The sequence below is a fragment of the Camelus dromedarius genome, chromosome 17 (genome assembly GCF_036321535.1).
Source record: "Camelus dromedarius isolate mCamDro1 chromosome 17, mCamDro1.pat, whole genome shotgun sequence".
Taxonomy (NCBI): Eukaryota; Metazoa; Chordata; class Mammalia; order Artiodactyla; family Camelidae; genus Camelus; species Camelus dromedarius.
Genome location: NC_087452.1, coordinates 19260380 through 19280113, shown reverse-complemented (window position 1 = coordinate 19280113; position 19734 = coordinate 19260380). Strand labels below are relative to the sequence as shown.

The following is a 19734-nucleotide window of genomic DNA, read 5'->3' as shown; positions in this document are numbered from 1 at the left end:
TTGGCTCAGAAAATTTAATGAAATTATACAAATCCCTGAAATCTAATATTTTTATGTGATAAGATTGTGTAAGAGGAGGGGGTGGAAGAGAAGTTTGGAAAATGTGGTGACAGATGGCAAGTGGGCTCAGGCACATAGCGTTCCTATATATAGGGGAGGGGACAATCTGGTTAATCAAGGGGAGGGGAGCATTTTTAAATTTAGATTCAAGTATTTTATATATTCAGCAACATCATTTAGTGAAGCAGCCTAGCTGGATAGAACTTTAAATTTTTTTTTTTTTGGTTGGGGGTGGCTTGTGTGATATATATTTTCAACAGTTTTGCATATTCTTTCATGACGTCGACATTTGAAAATCAGACTGTCTCTATAGGCTTTGAGCGTGTCTTTTGAGAGAGGGCTGAGAATTTCTATTTCTAGAGAGAGTTCCTTCCAAGGAAATTGAATGACATTTTAAAAATTAGGGTCATCCCAGCTAATTTAGCAACATGGGAAAATTAAAGCAAATATTTGCAATGAAGAAGACTTTATACTTCAGTAGAATGAGCAACAGTCTGGGAATATGGAGGCCCAATTCTAGGTAACATCAGGGCAGGTAGATTGTGTTACCTTACATGTGTCATTTCAGCTCCTTGGGGCTTAATCTTATTTTTAAAATGATAGCATTGGTTAAGTAATCTACGGGATATTTTTAGTTTCATATTTCCATTGTTGTTGTCTCTTAATGCTCTGTTAATTAGGATGCTTTTGGCTGCAAGTAGCAGAAAGCCACACTCAAACTGCCTTAAACTATTACTGGGCAAGTCTAGTGTTGAGTGGACTTCAGAGTTTATTTGATTCAGCCAAGGACATTTTTCCTATGTGTTCACTCTGCTTTCCACAGTATCAGCTTCGTGCTAAGGTTGGCACCCCTTCAGGGTCTCCAGTTAATGACTCTTAGTCAATGACCTACTTCCTTATTCAGGTCTGGATGAAGAGAAAAAAATCACTTCCTGAAACTATGAGATGAATGAAAAAGTGTCTAAGAGATCTCTGCAAACCTGTCCTCACATATTATTGGCACAAATTGACTTTTATGCTCATCTCAGAACATCATGAGTGGATGGGGCCACTGTGAGCCACAGGGGAGACTCCTAGAACCAGCAGTTAGCTCAGCCAAGGGGGCTGTCGCTCAATGATAGAAAATCAAGGAGGAGGGATATGTACGTAAGGGAAGCAACCATGAAGTTTACTAACCATTGCTTGGAACATCTAAGGTTCACATAATCTATGCAGTTAAATAGGAGGTAGGAAAAAAGACCCCAGATTAATGAAACAGAGGTTTTATATGGTAACTATTATCACATGAAGCACATAGTAAGTTTTCAATGAAGATCCATACACTGGACTCACCTTAAATCTGTTAAACACAAAGAACGTGCCTATTAGTTGGCAACTAATTAACAAGGAATCACAGGTATTTATGAGGTTGTCATAGTGACCAGAGACATACTGCAGTAAGTTTGTGTTTTAGAGCAGTGGTTTTCAAACTTGGCTGCACATTGGAACCACCCAGTGAGCTTTGACAAATACTGTTGCCTGAGTCTCACCTGCCAAGATCATGATTTGATCACTCTGGGGTAGGTTCCTGGGCGTTTAGAGTTTTAAAAACTACCCAGGTTATTGCAACTCGCAGTCAAGCCTGAAGACCTCTGGTATAGGGGATCCAAGTATGAGCATGCTCAAGTACATTGTCCTACCCCCTCCAATCATGTCCCAGGTTTCCCTTGAACTCTGTTCCATAATTCTCTTCTCTTCTACTCTAAACTAGTAACTGCTTGATTTTCTTCTCTAGGCTGGGACTCCCAGAGATACCACATGCTCTTCATTGCAGTACGAACATGAGGGTGGAAACCAAGAGTGGGGAAGGCCTACTTTCAATATGGTGTGTTAGGAGAAAAGGACAGAAGGGTGGATGAGGGAAAACAAGAAGCAATGCAAAAAGCCTTTCTCACCAGGACGGGGATGTGGTCAGAGATGCACATTTAGGCATTTTCAGACTCAGATTCCCACACAAACACCCATACACATACAGACACATCATCTAAAATTCTTTCCAGCCTCCTCCCTGCTCAGCCCACTGCCAACCGCTTGCTTAGAATACTGCTGCAAATTCACAAAACACTTAAAACATGAATAAATGAGAAATGGCTATGTTTATTCATTTACTCACACACCCATTTATTCATCTCTTCTATAAATATTGATTGAACACCTACTGTGTGCCAGGTACACTGCCAGATGGTGAGTGAACAGTGATGAATAAAATAGGAGTTCAGAGCATGTACAAAGACTCTGAATCTAGAGAGTATTCGGAGGGTGTGAGATGGGCCAGTGATTATCCTGGGTACCGGTTCTTGAGTTCTGTTCCCTGTACCGGGTTTGTTGCATGAATACTTGCTGAATGAATGAACACCTGAATGTTCTACTGAGAGAAGACCAGAGTGACTGGAGCATGGTGGATGTGGAAGTAGGTAAGGAGAATGGACTAATACTCAGATTGAAAATATGGGCAGACATTGGTTATGCTGGGCCCTGTGGTCTATGGTTTAAAAAAAAAATCAGACTTTGTATTCTGTCAGTTGGAAAACCATTGCATGTTTTCAAACACGGAATGGTAAGGTCAGGGAAAGTTCCTCTGAAACCAAAGGGATAAGAAAGAGTCATGTGGGGAAAAAATAGATGGAAGGATATTCCAGAATGAGGGAACGGAATGTGCAAAACCTTTGAGTCAAGAGGCATAATATTTGAAGAACTGAAAGGCACTGTGCTTTACCTGGGATGTGGAAATGAAAGATAGTCTAGTAAAGTGAAGAGAATAGTAAATAGACATGGCACCGAGCAGTAGATGTTGAAGCAAATGCGGCTGACACTGAGTCTTAACAGAAGTGGAGAGGAGGGGTTTCCAACCTAGACTTGCGAGGCCAGGAAAAAACTCCATAAAAATAATGCACCAGAACCAAATGTAAACAAGTGAGTTGATTTAGGAGAAGGGGAACAGAAAAGGTAAGTGGAAATGGAAAAGGAGCAAGGGTGTTTCAGGTTGAAAAAGTTGAATTTGCAAAGGCAGAGAGAGGTAGGAAAGCACCTTAAAATTTAAAGCTAAATCTTAGAACATAGAAATCAAATTTAATTTTAAAAGTATGTAGAGACTTATATGCCAGACACTCTGATGTGCATCCTGACAATAATCTTTTGAATTAGGTATCAGTGAAGTGAGTTAGGTGAAGTTACTTGAATAGGATTCGACAGTTAGTAAGAGCTGTTACTGAATGTAGGACCCAAGCCGGCTGACTCCAGAGTCCATTCTCTTAGCTCTTCTGTTATACTGCCTCACTGACCAAGTCAAAGAATAAAGAAATACAAGGAGGGAGGCCCAAGGAGATATGGGTTAAAAGATATATGTTCCTATTTTTCTATATTTTTTCTATTTCTGGAAATTATCTCTTTTCCATAATTAAAATTCTAACCAGACAAAAGAGAACAGATAATCAGCCATGTTAATAATAAGACAAAAACCAGGAGAGAAATTTACTTGAAGGCAGACCAGATACAAACCTTAGGTGTCAAGAAAAATTAATAGAATTTAAGCCCACACCAGGCAAAGGGAATTTATGTTTTTCTGTTGCAGTTAACCACTGGTGTCATACAGGATCCTATAGAAAAAAGAACAATATTCTTGTTGCTAATTCTCTGTTTTGCATAGGAGGAAATTTACTGCCACAGAAGTAAGATTAACCACAATTTACAAGCAATAAAGGGATGTGGAATGTTTAGAAAAAGAAAAGTACCTTAGGTTGGTTATGTCGATTAAGGTCACCGTTAAAGGAATAGTAATTGACATTGGAAAGTGTGATATTTTCAGAGAAAAAGAGCAAATCATAAAACGTATTATATATTAAAGGACAATTTTTTAAAAAGCAACAAAACCAATTAGGCATGTTTGGAAATGTGTTAAGAGGCTGTACACTTAAATGTGAGTACTGGTAACTTGTGTGTGACAGATTCTAGATGATTTAAAAATCTTTCTATTTAGATCTTAAGTTTTCTGTCTTTCCAAAAGATGAATATATTACTCTGTAAGTAGGAAAAAATGATAAAAATGGCAAAGTACCTTAGTCCTAAAAGTACATGGCATTTGTCCACATGGGGTTACGTCTGGCATTTATCCACATGTGGTTACGTCTGTGATTACGTCTTTAATATTCATCCTTTCTTCCTCATTACTGTCCTCGTTTTCCTTTCCATATCAAACCCCTCTCATTCCGTGCATCTCTTTTGGAGGAAGCTGATTTGTCTCTTGATTTGGGTCTGGGGCTTGTGGTGCGGCTGTAAGTCCAACACTGTGATCTTTCCCCACGGGCCAAGGTCTTTGTCTCAGGGAGGGCAAAGTGACCCAAGTTAAGCTAAGGAGATGTGAGAAGTGGTTTGCTGAGGGGAGCTAGGAAAGACTCTTCCTTGCTCATCTGAGAGAGCTTCTCAAAACAGTCCTTTGTGCTGCCTTTATGTGGATGGAGAAGCTCATAGCCCAGACAGCTATTGGCAGTGATGTCTCATCCCTAGTGGAGAACCTGCCTTAGAATGACACCTTGGATGGCAGAGGGAGAGTTGAAAATGAGCTAGATCCTTGATGGCTTAGCGGAGTCACTGAGTCAAACTCACCTGGAGGTGAGCCCCACCTGTGAACTGTCAACCTGTAAGAAACCATATACCTTCTTTATTATTCACTTCAGTTTGAACTGCTTTGTTTGTTTGTTTCCATTACTTGTAACATTCTACTTTCTTGTATGTTATCCTTGTTTTGGCAGGCTACTGTCAGGTAATTCAATTTTTTCTTCTAGCTTACTGAAGATTATTTTCTTCTAGCTTGCTACAAATTATTTTCTTCTAGCTTACTGAAAATTATTTGAATGTTTTATTTTCCTTAACCTGGCTGGTATATTTTAGAACAGAATCCACTAATCGTATGTGGCTATGAATGGAATGAACTGAAATAAAAATTAAAATTAAAAAAAAAATTCATCTCCTTGGTTGCCCTAGCCACATTTCAAGTGCTTGCTAGCCACAGAGTGGATAGTGGCTACCATCTTGGCTGGCATAGACACAGAACATTTCCAGTGTCACAGAAAGTTCTACTGGGTAGTGCTGTAAGGGAGAGAGAGGCAGAGAGAGAGAGAGAACACCAGATGACGAGACTTGTATTCAGATGTGACCCACACCAGTGAACTCACTGTGTTCCCTCAGGTAAGCCTCTTCCCTTTCTTAGCTCTTTTTATTTCCTCTAGAACAGAGAGGCCGGGCTGGGAGGTTTTTTTTGGAAGGTCTCTTCTAGGTTCAGTGTAATGAAATTCTAAGTGCTTTCTTTTGATTTTTAACATTTGTAGACTTTTCTTTATTCTTTAGGGATCAGCTGTGAGCTCTACCATCAGATCATACCTGGATATCATCAAATACCAAGAACCAGGGCTGAAAATTTAGGACAGTTTCATTTTTTTTTTCCCCTCTAGGAAAAAAAAAAATCCAACATGGTTTTAGAAGTAGGTAGGTAAGGGTTTAAACAAAATAGGGGCCAATTTCCTTTACTTAGTGTCATAATTATAGACTCAAACAGAACAAGGCAGTAATCCTAAATATGTATCACCACTTCATACACGTGTGCTACCCAAAAGAATGAATAAATTCTTGGGGAGAGCACAAAATCTGCTTATTTCTAGAAAAACAGCTCACTGTACAGGCCATCTTGATAGTGAACTTATATTTTATTTTTGATTCATTCATCATTATTCATTATACATGCAAATGTTTGAATGTCTACTATATACCATGTAGTAAATATGTGCTTGATTCTGAAGATCCAGTGGTGAACAAGATGCTGGATCTCCTCTCATGGTGATTCTGGTAAAGAGATAAAGCAGGTATCAATTAAGTAATTCCAGAATTAGTTACTTACAAGGGTAGTTAAGGCTACAGAGACTATATCTTGAGGGCTGCAAGAGCATCTGCCACAGTGACTTGAGAAATATACAGGGGCCAGCTCAAGCAGAGCCCTCTCCACTATGGTCATGGATTTGGGCCTTATTTTAAGCTCCATGAAAATCCATTAAAACGTTATTCAGTAACAAGGGTGGCATGATCAACATGCATCTAAAACACAATTCTCTCCATCTGCAAAGTGGAGACAGAGATGTGTGGGAGGTACACATCTGAAGGCAAGTGGACTAGTTAGAGAAGTATTGTCATAGTTCAGGTGAGAGATGATAGTAGCTTGGGTGAGGATATTTGAATGGAGAGGGAGAGAATGGACAGATTCAAGACACAGACAGGAAGTCAGATAAATAGGAAGTGACTGATTGAATGGAGGATTTCATGCAGAGAGAGATGGCAGTCTTCTTCATTTCTGGCTGAACCACTGAGTGCATGAAGGGCCACTTCTTAGATCAGAGTGGGTATGAGGGGGATAGTGATTATAAATCCAGCTGTGGTTCTGTGAGTTTCATGAACCATAGAAATCATGTTACTGTTTTTATTATTATCATCAAAGCAGTCATTTTCACAACCTTTCTGTGCTTAGAATATATATTCATCTTCTTGTAGTAAAGAGACCCCTTGGTCTCGAACAAGACGGTTTATTTATTACTTTGATTAGTGAGACGGAGGTGAAGCTGTTTGTGGTTTCAACTTTCTTTCCGTTCTAAAAAGAGAATAAAGAGACAAGATGTGGAAGAACAAAAGAAATGACCTTATTCTTTCTTTTTCTTCTGCCTGGAAGACAGACAAGATAAGCAATGAGGAATTATAATTGATAAAGTAATTGTAGAGATAGCCTGTTGGAGGTGAAAAATGAGATTCCTGCATGAAGTTTATCTTTTCTTCCAGCCTAACAGAAACTGTGTCTTCCCTTTCCCTTTTCTTACAGTTACTGAAAATTCTGCCTTATGTATCCAGATCCAAATTGTAGAACTGAGAATCACCAGTTTTACAGAAAATGAATGATTCAGCCCCTGTTCATTCTCTCTTACCATTAATCATTTTTATTCTTTCATAAGCAGTAGTTTGCCGTTTTTGTTTGTTTCTTTGTTTGCTTTTGTTTGTTTGTTTTCCTCATGGATGCTGTGGATTTTCAAGAAATATTTTTTCTCTTCTTCACATCTACTGCTAGGAAGCTTAGAGTGAAAATAGTGCTTCCTCTGTATCTCATGATGATTTGCATTCCATGTTCAAACTTCACGTCAGGCTCGTCTTACTTTACTTTTACCTTTATCACGTAAAATTTATCGTTTCTTGCCAAAATTGCTTGCCTAGAATTTGGTTGCTTAGAGCTTAGGCTCCAAAAATCAAATATGAGTTTGATTCGTAGTTTTTCAGACTTACTAGAGGTGTGACATTAGTTTAGTCACTTAACTTCTCTGAAATTTGCATTTTCACCCATGATATAGACATCACTGTAATATAGACCTATCAGCACTTTTGTGAGTATTAAAGGAGACACTGCATGTAAATGCTTAGCCAGGGCTTGACACATAGAGAGTCACCCCCCACCCCCAAATAGGTATTAAGACAACAGCAGCGGCTGCATCATTATTATTATATGATCATCAGTCATCATCAATATCATGTATTATTTTAACTCCCATTCTCTTGCTGTACTTCATCTGCTTTCTCTTCATTATCCTCTTCCTCAGCTTAAATATATTTTGAAGTAATGCAGGTCACAGAATAGAGAAGTAAGTAAAGTGAGGATATACCCTTTAGTTGGGTCCCAGAGTAAGAATGACAAGCTAGGGATGTTGCTGTGCATCTGGTATGGTGCCCACACTAGGACACCATGGTAGACAGGAAAATTTCCAGTGAGTTCCAGAAAAAAATTGATATAACACAAATGATTTATGCAGTCGGGCTATGGGAGAAAGATAGGGTAACATGATTACTTAGCCAAGGGAAAAAGTATACTGTTGTCTCATGATCAGGGTTTGAAAATAGACATTGTCAACCAACTGGTGGGTAGCTGCAGTGACTGCAGAAAAGAGAAACTGGGCTTCAGTGCTACATAAGGCATAGGGACTAGAGGTAAGGTGCCTGGACAGTGATACGTTTATCCGTGCTGTCCTTTCCATCCGCCAATTGAAATGGAACAAGGAAAAACATCAGCATTATAAAACCACAACCAAAATGTGTTATTTCAAGAAATACTTTGAACTGATTTAAATGGCGCACATCTAAGCCACTTTAATTTGCATTGGACTGAAACTTGGCATCTTTCTCAGTCCAGATATAATTTATTTAAATTCCTTCAGTTATTTTTCAATTTAGAAATGTGCCTAGACTAAAAATCTTGCATGTCTCAAATTTTTTTGCCCTGCACATTTGTGAATTCAAATTAGCCAAATTATTAAGTGGATGGTTCTTGGACTAAAGTAAGGAGGGCTTTTATTTCTAATGCCAGAAATGCAAAGCATGGTAACCAGGGGAATGATGGATTTACTGGTAGTTCTTTAGGCCTGGATCCAGGATATCACCCCTTCAATGGGTTTCCCAATTAACTTAATAACACGAAGTATTTGTATTTTAAGACTTTTATAATCATTTGAAGAGACACAGAGAAGAGTCACACTCCACAGGATATAGAAAGTCTCTACCCCTCCAGCCCTCTCTCCCCCTGCCTTTATTGTGCAGGGCAGTGTGCTGAACATTCTTGGCTATTTAAGCATTCTGAGTGTTACAGCTTTCACCCCTGATTATTTTCATTGGGACTTTCTTTTGAATAAATGTGGATTTCTCCATGGGGAGAAGTTCTGATGAATAGGATTTTCTCTCTTTTTTACATAAACAAATACACAGATGCTGTGTTTGAAATGTATATCATTAAGGAGTTCAGCCCAGCTGCATAAGTACCTTGAATTCAAGACGCTGGAAGGGGTAAAACAATCATGCTATAGACCTTGCCTTTTGCAACATTGTGCTTATATAACTAAATGACCGAGCCAGGCATGGCCACAGGAGTGATCAGTTTATAACTTTTGGCTTATAAGAACTCTAAGGGATTCCAGCTTCAAAAATCAGTGCTTTGGATTTATCACTGCTCTGATCAAACATCTCCAATGGATTTCTATAGCAGGAGGCTCTGTGAAGGTGGGAACTGGGTCTGGTGTGTATACTGCTATCTCCTCAGAGCTTAGGGCAGTATATGGAACATAAAAATTTGATTAATACACGATCAATATAGGGTAAAGTCTTCATCAGTCAGGACAGACTAGGTTATATTGCAATAACAAATAGCTTCTAAATCCCAATTGTGTAAAGAACAGAATAGTTCTTATTCACTGTGTACATCCCTGTGGGTTGGTGGGGCAAGGGGAGGGCTTCTGCTCTTTGTAGCCTCTCAAGGATCCAGGCAGATAGTGCAGCTAGTCCTTGTTCCAGAGGCAAAGAGAGATATAGAGGGTGTTGCTTCAACAATTAAATGTTCCCGCCTCAAAAAGGTACCATCAGTTTTGCTGACACCTCATATGCCAGAACGTTATGGCCCATCCAACAATATAGTGCTCAGGTGATGGAATCCTACCATGGCCAGAAGGTAGGAAGACCCAACTTCTTTGAAAGGTGTGAGAGTAGTTTTGCTTTGAGTTAGGAGAATAGACTAAATTGCCTTAAATGTCAATATTTCTTGATGCTTGTATTATTAGGAAAAAAGATCATTGGCTGCAATACAATGGACAACAAAGTATTTGGAACAAAAAAAATGGAACTAGGTTGATATTCTTGTTCCATCACACACATATATAGAAAGCCACCTGAGCCTGAAAGCGAAAGTCTTTATTCCAGTCTTTTAAAAAAAATCTAACAATGCCTATTTGAGTGCCTTGAACATAATCCATTAGTATGTGTTTCAAGTTTATGAAATTGAATTGAATTGTAGATAAGTAACTATGCTGAACCTTAGTTTAATCCCTAGAAATGAAAAACATAATTTATAGTTTTCAAAATGGTAGCTTTTGTTAGCAAATGGGAACTTCCTTTCAATTTTAATGTATTAGCATAGCAAAAACAAACCCAAAAAATCTTGAGGCAAAGACTGTCTTCCACATTTCAATATTTCAAATGCCTGGGAGGTACTGAATATATGTCTTGAATGAATGAATGAATGAATGAATAAGAGTTTTTTCTGAGACTGTCTTGATGGCAAAGAAATAAGAAAATTCAATAGTTCATTTTGGAGGGTTGTTTTTTCCATGAAGTATTTTATCGTCGTGTTTAGGAGATGGGCTCGTGACCCAGATGACCAGGGTTTGAAATCTGCTCCAACACTTAGTAGCTATATTACCTTGAGCTAAGTTCTTAATCTCTCTGTTCACCCTCTGGTTCCCCATCCATGAAATGGAGACAACAACAACAACAGCAGCAGTAATAGTAATACCTATCTTACAGGGTTGGTAAAAAGGATGAAATTACACCTTACTCTGTTACTATAGAGCAATGCTAGCATATGGCGAAGGTTTAATACACATTAGCTGCTGCTACTGCTGTTATGATTATTGTCTTGATTTTGCAAGTCACTGTAAACTTTCTGTACCTACTCACCAGCACAACAATAACGACCCACAGAAATGAAACATGCAATGCCAACTAGAACATTGGCACTCTTGACTTACTCTAAGATTAGTATTTACTGTTATCTTGAAAACTGTTTAATGATAAGTTTTAGTCGTTGTGTTCCGAAGAGCTATTCTGTGTGTATCACGCAGCTGTGCAAGAGCAGTGGGGAAGACTGATGCGTCTGAAGGGTCTCTCTCTCCTTCACTCTGTGTAACGGGAGAGAAGGGAATGGTTTCCCAAGATGCACTGTAGCATCAAACCTTCTTTATAACACCTGTGAAAGGCAAGAGAGTATTCTGAGGCCCTTGAAAATGTTTTTGAGGAAGGAATATTAGGAGAACCACCTTGATTTAGGGGAAAAAATATGAAAGACTAGACAGTATGATCTAGGACGGTGGAGATCACATCAGCCTTGTTTTCTGCCTTGTTACCAAGCATCTAACACATAGTAGGTGCTTTATAAGTGATTCATGAAATAACCGAATGAGTTCTTTGAATGAATCATTGCTAGTAGTGCAATCTATAAGTGAAAACCAGGTCACCTTACATGCGTCATTGACATTTGGCTACAATCACACTGTATGTCTAAAGAAGAAAGTGTCTAGACCATAGTACTGGAAACAAAATGTTAAACTTCTGAGTATTTCTTCCCCCCAGCCCAGCATGTTATTTGAGGGAGAAGGAAATTTTTAAAAAATGCCTTGAACATGTTCCTTTGTCAAAATTCCTTTGTCGGTGCTGAAAATGACATATTTCTATTTATTAAACATGTTCAAAAACTCAGAAGGTTTGTTGTGGGTTTACACACATAAACATCTATATTGTATTCTAGATAAATCATATTTTCAGATTTAGCTGCCAAAACAATCGACAGACTTAAATCTGTATAAACTCAACAGTATTTTTGGTTAACTTACTGGTTAAAAGAACATTAAGAGGTAAGAAATGGCTTATATTTCATTTTCCCATTTGCTGGTATAAGTCTAACACCCATGAACACTATCAGTATTTTGCAGGATGCTTTTTTCCTTTGTTTCTCCTTCCCTCGTTGCTCTTGCAGCAAGTGAACGTTATGGGTAAAAACTCTTACAGAACATACCAGGCAATACAGTGTTAAAGTGCTGCTTGAGTTGTTGAAGAGTTAGTGGGCAGGTATTACAATTCACTGTAGCTGTAATAGAGGGTAATGTCACTTTAAGACATGTGATACTTTACAGAGGAGGGATGTATTGAAAGAGACTATTGCTACTTACAGCACTGTATAGCAGCCTGCTCCCACATTTTGCTGCCTTACTCTGCCCTGAATGCACTGGAGTGGGGATGGTCCATCATTAACTATAAACTGATTCTCATCAGGAAACTGCACATTATCTCACCACCACTTCAAAGGTCTCGTCAGGCAGAGGTGACGCCAGGAGATGATTTAAAGGTGAAAATGACAAGGTTTCCAGCACTCCAACCTTGGCTCTTCTTCTGACAAAACAATCTGGATGAACCCAATGTCTTTACTGTGGAAATAGCATCGGAAGCGAAAAACATATATATTTTTAATCCTGATAAAGAAGATTAGTGGGAAGCTCTTTAAAAAAAAAAATCTCAAATTGTGGCACAGATGGATTTTAGAAAGTGTTAGAGCTTTCCAATGACCACTAATAGAGTATTCTGCTCTTGGCTGGATTTTTCAGGTAAGAAGCCTCTTTAAGGATTTAAGATTCAGAAAGCAGATTTGTAACCTATTGAGTAAGATCTAGAGAACTGTGTAAGGCTGGTTGCATTATGTGGGGGAAAACACCTATTCACAGAGAGACAACCTCTTGGTAAGACAGTGAGCACAGAGAGCAATAGGCAGGAACCTTGGAAGTAATGCTGAGCCTTAAAGAAAGTTAAATGGATAAAAGAAAAAGGAGGAAAATACTGCAAATGTCAAGCCACAGCCATCGTTTTGAGTGCTAAGATCTATGTGGGTGAAGAAACAAGCAAGAGAAAGCAGTCATTGAAAAACTGTTAAGTTTTGATTGTGGAAGGCTTGTTTCAAGTTTAGATGAATTCCTCGTGCATTTTAGCTGAAATTCACAAACAGTCGTTGCATGCCACAATCACGTCTATTTTGTCTTTCTATAATTTGCAGGGTATTTTCAAAAGGCTCCCAAATGAATTCATTTCGGAATTCAGAGGAGGGGTGTTGCTCTTTATCTTTACTGAAGAGAATGCATCTATGTTATACTGATAGTTCTGAAGACAATGAAGCTAAATCCGTTGTACACAAAAGTAAACAGTGGGCTGTGAAACTAATTACAAAGTGAATAGTCCATCTGAATCACAGACTGGGGCATGAAAGGCACCATGCTGTTGAAAATAATGTTTTCCTACTTTGCACTTAATTATGGTTGTCGCCATTTGTCTATTATAGTTCTAAAACCCCTTCTTACAGACCAAGTCTCCCTCTCCTAAAACCCATAAATTATCTTGTATTATGTCTACACACACACACACACACATATAATGTATATTTTTTGCTTTCTGAACATCACAGTTTTTGAAAGAGTACCAATTTCTACTAATAAAGAAGCCACACTGGGAGGTCACTAGGAGGTCTTAAATGTACTGTTGAAATACTTGAAGTGTATGATTTGACAGTGGAAAAATGGAAAAAAGAAAAAAAGAAAAAGAAAGAAACAACCTTGGTTCCAAAATCTCTCTCTAAGGGAAAAGCATATACTTAACTGGACTCTTGTATTGAAAATGCTTCCACATCATTGGCTGAGTAAGGACGATGCTTCAAGTTCGATTTATTTGGCAGAGATGAAATGCAGCATAAGGTGTTGTTTGAGAATTTGGACAATATGTAGTGCAGTTGAGCCTTTGTGGCTCCTAAGATTCTTATAGGTACAGATAAGACTGTCAAAGTTTCAGCGCCTGAGAAAAGGTGGGTGTTCGTCCATAAATACATACACCACCTGTCTATGCATATTCATCAGCACTACAACAAATGCCACAATGGGATGTTAGGAGGCAAAGCAATATTGTAAATTATGGCTCGCTCTAGGAGGCAAGCACAGATCTTGTATCTGAAACTCATTCTGGCTGAAGGCAATTCCTTCTGATTTTAAGTCCAGCCAAAAAGACCGGTTCTATCAGGAGATTACAGCATGCCTCTGAGAAATGATTACTTAGTTTAGAAGACAGCATTGGAATTAAAAATTCATGACTGTAGAATTAAAAAAAAAAGAATCCACTCTTTCCTTCCAGGCTTATGTCAGACTTGCAATGAAGTTAGAATGAACGGGAGTGTGCAGTCAATGCCTGGAATAACTATAGTTTAAAGATTATTGTGTAAAATAGGTTGTTTAGTCAGAATACCATGTTTCAAACTGCCTAACTGATATTCAAAAACTTTATTTCTGCATTTTGGCGAGCTGAGGAATTTGGTTTTGCAGGATTTCAAAAACTGGATTCCTGATTGCCTGGGAAGTGCTTTCCCTCAGTCCCACTCAAGGCATGACCTCTGCAGGGTCATTAATTCCAGCCAGCAAAGTAGCAAAGGGACATGACGTTTGAGACCCCCCTTTTCTCTCATCAGTGGGACTGACGGAGCTGGGGGCTTGAAGGAGCTGGGGGTAATCCTTCCTGTCTAATGTTCTCTTTAGAGAATGGCAATGGTCTCTGCGATGTCCTGGGTCTTGTATCTGTGGATAAGCGCTTGTGCGATGCTGCTCTGCCACGGATCCCTTCAACACACCTTCCAGCAGCACCACCTGCACAGACCAGGTAAGTCAGAAGCTGCCTCCACCACAGCCTCCACTCTCACCGCTGTCTTCTAACAGATGGTTGAAGGCAAGTGACAGAAAATGCTACAGCTTTTTTTTTTTTCAGTGGGAGGTTGCCTCTGAATTCTAAGACATATTGTTGGCTGGATGCTTTGGGGAAAGGGGTGGGGGATACTAAAATGCCTTGGAGGTATTTCTAAGAAAACTCTTCTCAGAAAAGGTGGTTTTCTCTAAGAGTTCCCCCCACCCCTGGGCACTCACCTAAAATGTAGAAGTCATTTGTTTTTGGATCCTTTGGCCCATAGCAACATATCCTGCAAATGTAGGATAACTTTCAAGACTTGAGGATATTTTAGGGAGGCAAAATATGATCTTTGCAACTGATAAAGTGTGCATGTCCCTGGGATGCATTTTTATCTGGTATAAGATACCATAATCTCCGTGTGTATATGGCTAAGGATTTTGTGGGGATGTTAGTGCCAGAATTAACTTTGGAAGTAGTTTGTCAGTGAAAAAGAAATTAAAAAGTAACTTACTATTTCTTCTCCGGTTTAATTTGTCTCCTCTCTTTTCTCCCTTCCTTCTCTTTCTGTTCTTCTGGTATGCTCCATGCCTTTTTTGTTTTTTTTAAATCCTCTCTCCCTCTTGGCAGTTTCAGGGACAAGTTCCCTTTAGTGTGATTCATTTTCTTTTCCTATATTGAATTTTGAGTTCCAGATGCATTTTGCTTTCTTCGTTTTTCTGTTCAAGGAATCTTTCTGACCCTTCCCTGGCCTCACTCTTCAATCTGGATTTTCCTTTCTTTTGCCTCTCCAGCTTTCTTATTACTGTTTCCCCAGCTCGATTGTCCTCACCTGCCCTGGTTGTCGGAAAGATTTCCTTCCATTTTCTGCCTTGCTTCAGCCTTTGCATCCATTTACTCCACCCTGTATCTTCACCACCCCTCCCCACCAAACCTGATCTCCAAGTCCTGGCTCAGGGGACCAGTTGCGCGGCCAAGCTCCGGATCCTTAGTTCTCTAGTGCTCCTAGGTCTCCATCTCCCCTCCTCCCCGACCCCTGCTCCAAATCCCTTCCTGCCTCCTCCCATCGGCCCGGCTTCCTCCAGCGACGTGGTTCCGCGTCTATGCCTTTGCCTTTCCCTGGCTCCGCAGTCTGTCTGGGCATCGATCCTGGGCTCTTCGGCACTATCCTCCAGCAACATCTCCCAGGGCGCTTCTTGCTGCCTCCCGGGGCTCTGCTTCCTGGTTGGGGAAAGGATGGCAACAGCGCGAGTGCAGCCCGGTTCCTCCCGCGCGCCGGCACTGGGCTGCAGGCGAGCGCGCCAACCAGCTGGATGCTGGAGCTTGGGCCGCTCAGGGTGGAGGGGATTGGCGGGGGCTGAGTTTGGGGCAGAGGCCCAGGGCTGCTTCTGGGCCCCAGCCGCCTTCGTTCTCCACGCCCTGGGTTGGGAAAGGAAGGCGAAGGGGCGTTGGTGCCCCTGCAGGTGGGCATAGAAACGGCTCTGCAGCTGCTGCGCGCTGTGATTTCTGCCTCGCGGGTCCTGAGTCTAGAGCGGCCACCGCCGGGAGTCCGAGGCTTCAGTGCCGAGTTGGAGGAAAAACAAACGTGGGTTTTGGAATCCCCAGGTTACCTCCAATCAGTAGCTCACCAATCGGTTCCGGCAAAAAAATGTCTTTGACTTATTACATAGTCATACAAATAATACGAGAAATCTGCAATCCTGGTAATACTTAACAATAAGTGTACATAACAAAAACAACTAATGTGAGTGTTTTAGGTACGCTCTCAAGGTTAATTCACAAGGTTTGGCCTAATCCTTATCCAAGAAGGTGTAAGTTCTCTCCCTTCTGCCCAGGAGACTGAAGTTCCTAGGGTCTAGGTGACTTGTCTGAGATCACACAGCAAATAACCGCCACTGGAGACGTGGGTCTGATTTCACCTCCATAGCCCATTTCCCAAGGAGGATAAATGTCTCCCAGTGCAGAGAATAATCATACCAAGTAGCCTTTTAGAGGAGGTGTGAGCACCTTCACGTAATTCATGACAACTTCCATGTGAGTTCAAAACGTGGGCTCATTTGAACTGCAGACCATTCTGAAAGGAGGCGTTGGCAGAGCTGAGGAGTGTTGGCATGTGGCGATGACAGAACTCAGGCTGGGCCATCCTCCCTGTCACTTAGTATTAGTGACTGACCTTGGGCAAGTCATTTTTCTTCTCTGAGCCCAGTTTTCCATTTAGGGATATTGTGGGGACTGCAAACAAAATGATCTTCATGAAAGTGCTTTGTAACTTGTAAAGTTCTTCATAAGTATCAGGAATTATTGGCATCCCCACTTAATAGACTACTGATGTGAATGTCACAGATGTTGAATTAGTTTTGCTGTTTACATGGCTAATAATCCACGTAGTTGGCCACAATCTTGTTTTTACTCTTGTTATTTTTAACTAGGTGGTACCTGGCTAGAATATACCACCAAATGCTACCCGTCTTATTTTATGCTCTAAGCATACAGTCAAGAAATATAGTACAGTTTGGAATGAACCTTCACATAGACTGCCTCAGAATCAGTTAACACATTAGATTTTTTTTGGTAGGCGGTTATGGCTATGTTATACTTGTAACTACAAGTAAACTTATGTCTTTATGGGGTTTATTATCAAAATACTGTAATTTTAAACTGAGAAACACCTCATTAGGTTCTGTCTGCAATTAAACCCAGTATTGTCTCTAGTGTCTACTGTTAGTAATTGCTTATTATCATCAGTGTGTGGTCCATCTATACATCAGATGCCCCAAGAAACTGCAGGACCAAAACCAGTTTCAACCCCAAGTGCTCATACACATGAGACCCATTTCAAATTCATTGATGAAATGAAGAAACTATAAATACTCCTTTCTAGATGCAGAAAGATGAAAATGATATTAAACTGAAAGTCCAATGGTTCTGTGTAATACGTTTGTTCAGCTTTCTTGGGTTTTCAACAATAGCTGCAAAGATTAAAGCCATAGATCTTGGACATCGCAATATTCTAGATTATTTCAGTCAGAAATACAATCTTCTTTAATGCAATCTTCTGTTTTGATTTTAAGAGTAAATATATGCTTTTTGAGATGAGAGTTGTGATGTTTCTCTCTGAGGGTCTTAAATCTTCAGGGCACTAATGAAATGTGTGTGAAAACAAGGGAGAAATCAGGGCCAGTTATCTGTGACAATCCCCCCTTAAATGAGCAAATAAATAAATAAATAGCTGGATAAATGAGCAAAAGGGAAAAACATAATCTCATTTTCTCCAATCGGTTAAAACAAGTGACATGATGAGAAAAAATGAGACACCAGCAGACCCTGAGCTTTGCCACATTTGCCTAAGCTTGAAAAATCACCTCTTTCATAAAGCAGGAGCGGGTGGACACCACGTGCATAGCAAGTATCTGGGAAATGTGAAAAGTGACACATCTTTCACTCAGAGCCCTGGATGGAGGGAGAGTGAAAGCTTTACAGCTGCCGCCTCACCTGCTTAGGAACGGCTGGTCCCCCTCTCTCCAGGCTTTTACTGGCAGCTTCGCTGTCCCCTACACAGTGAGATTGATGGTGCTCCGATCCCAAGCAGCCAATCTCAGTCTCTCAAGAAATAATCCACCACACTGACAGATGAGTGGAGTTTGATGCGATGTTCCCCTCGTTCAGACTGTGCCGCACCTGGATGGCACCAGCCAGTCAGGGTCCTTTTGGGGAAATGTTTAGAGATTTGGGCCAATTTCTGCTGTCAGAACATGATATCCGGACACTGTTTCTGTGAGGCCATGAATTTGTGATCTGTCTTCTCAATGCAGTGGGTTTGTACACAAACAGAATGAGAATGTGTTAACCAGAAAACGGACTGATTTTTAATATATTCTCCTGCAGTCCCTAAGTACTTCCTATTTTTCATATTTATAGTATTAGGAATGCACCATTTATTTTCAGTTACTCACTAGTTAAGGAAGATTAAAACAGTCAATCCAATGAATGTGAATTCTAAAATTACAGAAATAAGTAAAATGTGCTATATATCGATTAACAGATTTGTAATAGCAATAATTTAATATTTGGCTAAATAAAGTTTTTATTTTGGAAGCTATGTAGGAAATTACCAAAATAACTTCAAGAATGCTCAGGCCTGTTATAAATATATACAGTAAAGTTTGAAGAAAGACACTTAATTTTAAAAAGACAGACCAAACAATGAAAACTCAGAGTGGTGTTCCATTGTTTCAGGAAATTAAAACAGATAGCTTCAGCTCCTTGATAATCACCAGTTGTGTCACATGTAAAAAAAAAAAAAAAAAAAAAAAAAAAAAAAGAGATGAATGGTTTGCTAAATGGAACATTCTAATATAGGATTAGTTTTTCCCCTGATGTGTATCTGAATTATGACAGCAATTTTAAAGGTTACTTAATTTTGAATGTAGGGGGTGTGGGGGTGTGAGTTGTAGAGGGTTGTCCTTGGAACTTAATAAAATATGGATCATTTCAAAATACTTCAGTGAGAAAAGATCTTTGGGATTCTTTAGTAATTTAAAATTATAAAGATAAGTTACATGAGACAAGAAGTTATAAATGTCTAATGAATCATTCATTCTTGAGTCACTGCTATTTTATTGACAAGGGTGTACGGAAGTATAAAAAGATGACTCCAAATAGAATTGTCGGGGTAACTTGTACTGGGCCTGATTTAAAGCTATAGGAAGCAAACTGAGTATTTCGAGGTATTCCTTTGTGACCTAATTATTACATCCTGAGCATCATCATCCATTTTAAAGTGTGATATTTTTGGTTAAAACATTAAAAAGCATTCTTGTATGCCTTTTACTTATTTTTACCTCACTGTTCAGTGTCGCTTTATTGAAAGCTGCTTAAGGAGTATGGGTTAGAATAGCAAGGTGCATTACAATACAGGATTGTTTTAGAGCTATAGTATAAAAGAAATAGTGAGAACAACAGTGGTTGCATGTTGGCATTTTAAGAATGTGTACCAATACTAGATTGCTAAGTGTGGTGAATTGGCCTAAGGATTGAAGCAGACAGGTTGTTATTGGGTGTAACTGGTGCTGGTGATAATCCATTGATCATCTGATTGATGATATTGACCTCATTCCAGAGTCAGAGTGCAGTTATGGGTATTTGATAAGACCCCAAAATATCAAAATCAACTGTAGATGCAAATAAAGATCTCCTGCTAATCCCATGAATTTCTAAGAGAATTATTACAATGCTACATAAATACTATTACTTATGTGAACTCAAGCCTATGGCCTCGATTTTATACAACACTGCAAATAAATACTTAAAGTG

The 19734-nt window shown here is 39.6% G+C and overlaps 1 protein-coding gene across 6 annotated transcripts in view; it reads left to right on the top strand.

Moving 5' to 3' along the window:
• TAFA1 (TAFA chemokine like family member 1) overlaps positions 1 to 19734 on the top strand; it is a 682241-nt gene that overhangs the window by 245384 nt on the left and 417123 nt on the right. For 4 of the 6 annotated variants that reach the window (XM_064496325.1, XM_064496327.1, XM_064496324.1 and 1 more), the window contains one exon: positions 14280 to 14400. In XM_064496325.1, coding sequence (XP_064352395.1) covers positions 14283 to 14400 — 118 coding nt within the window. In that variant the 5' untranslated portion in view covers positions 14280 to 14282. Of the gene's footprint in view, positions 1 to 11830; positions 12318 to 14279; positions 14401 to 19734 lie in introns of those variants that run through there. The other 2 variants (XM_064496326.1, XM_010987379.3) reach the window with 2 other exon arrangements.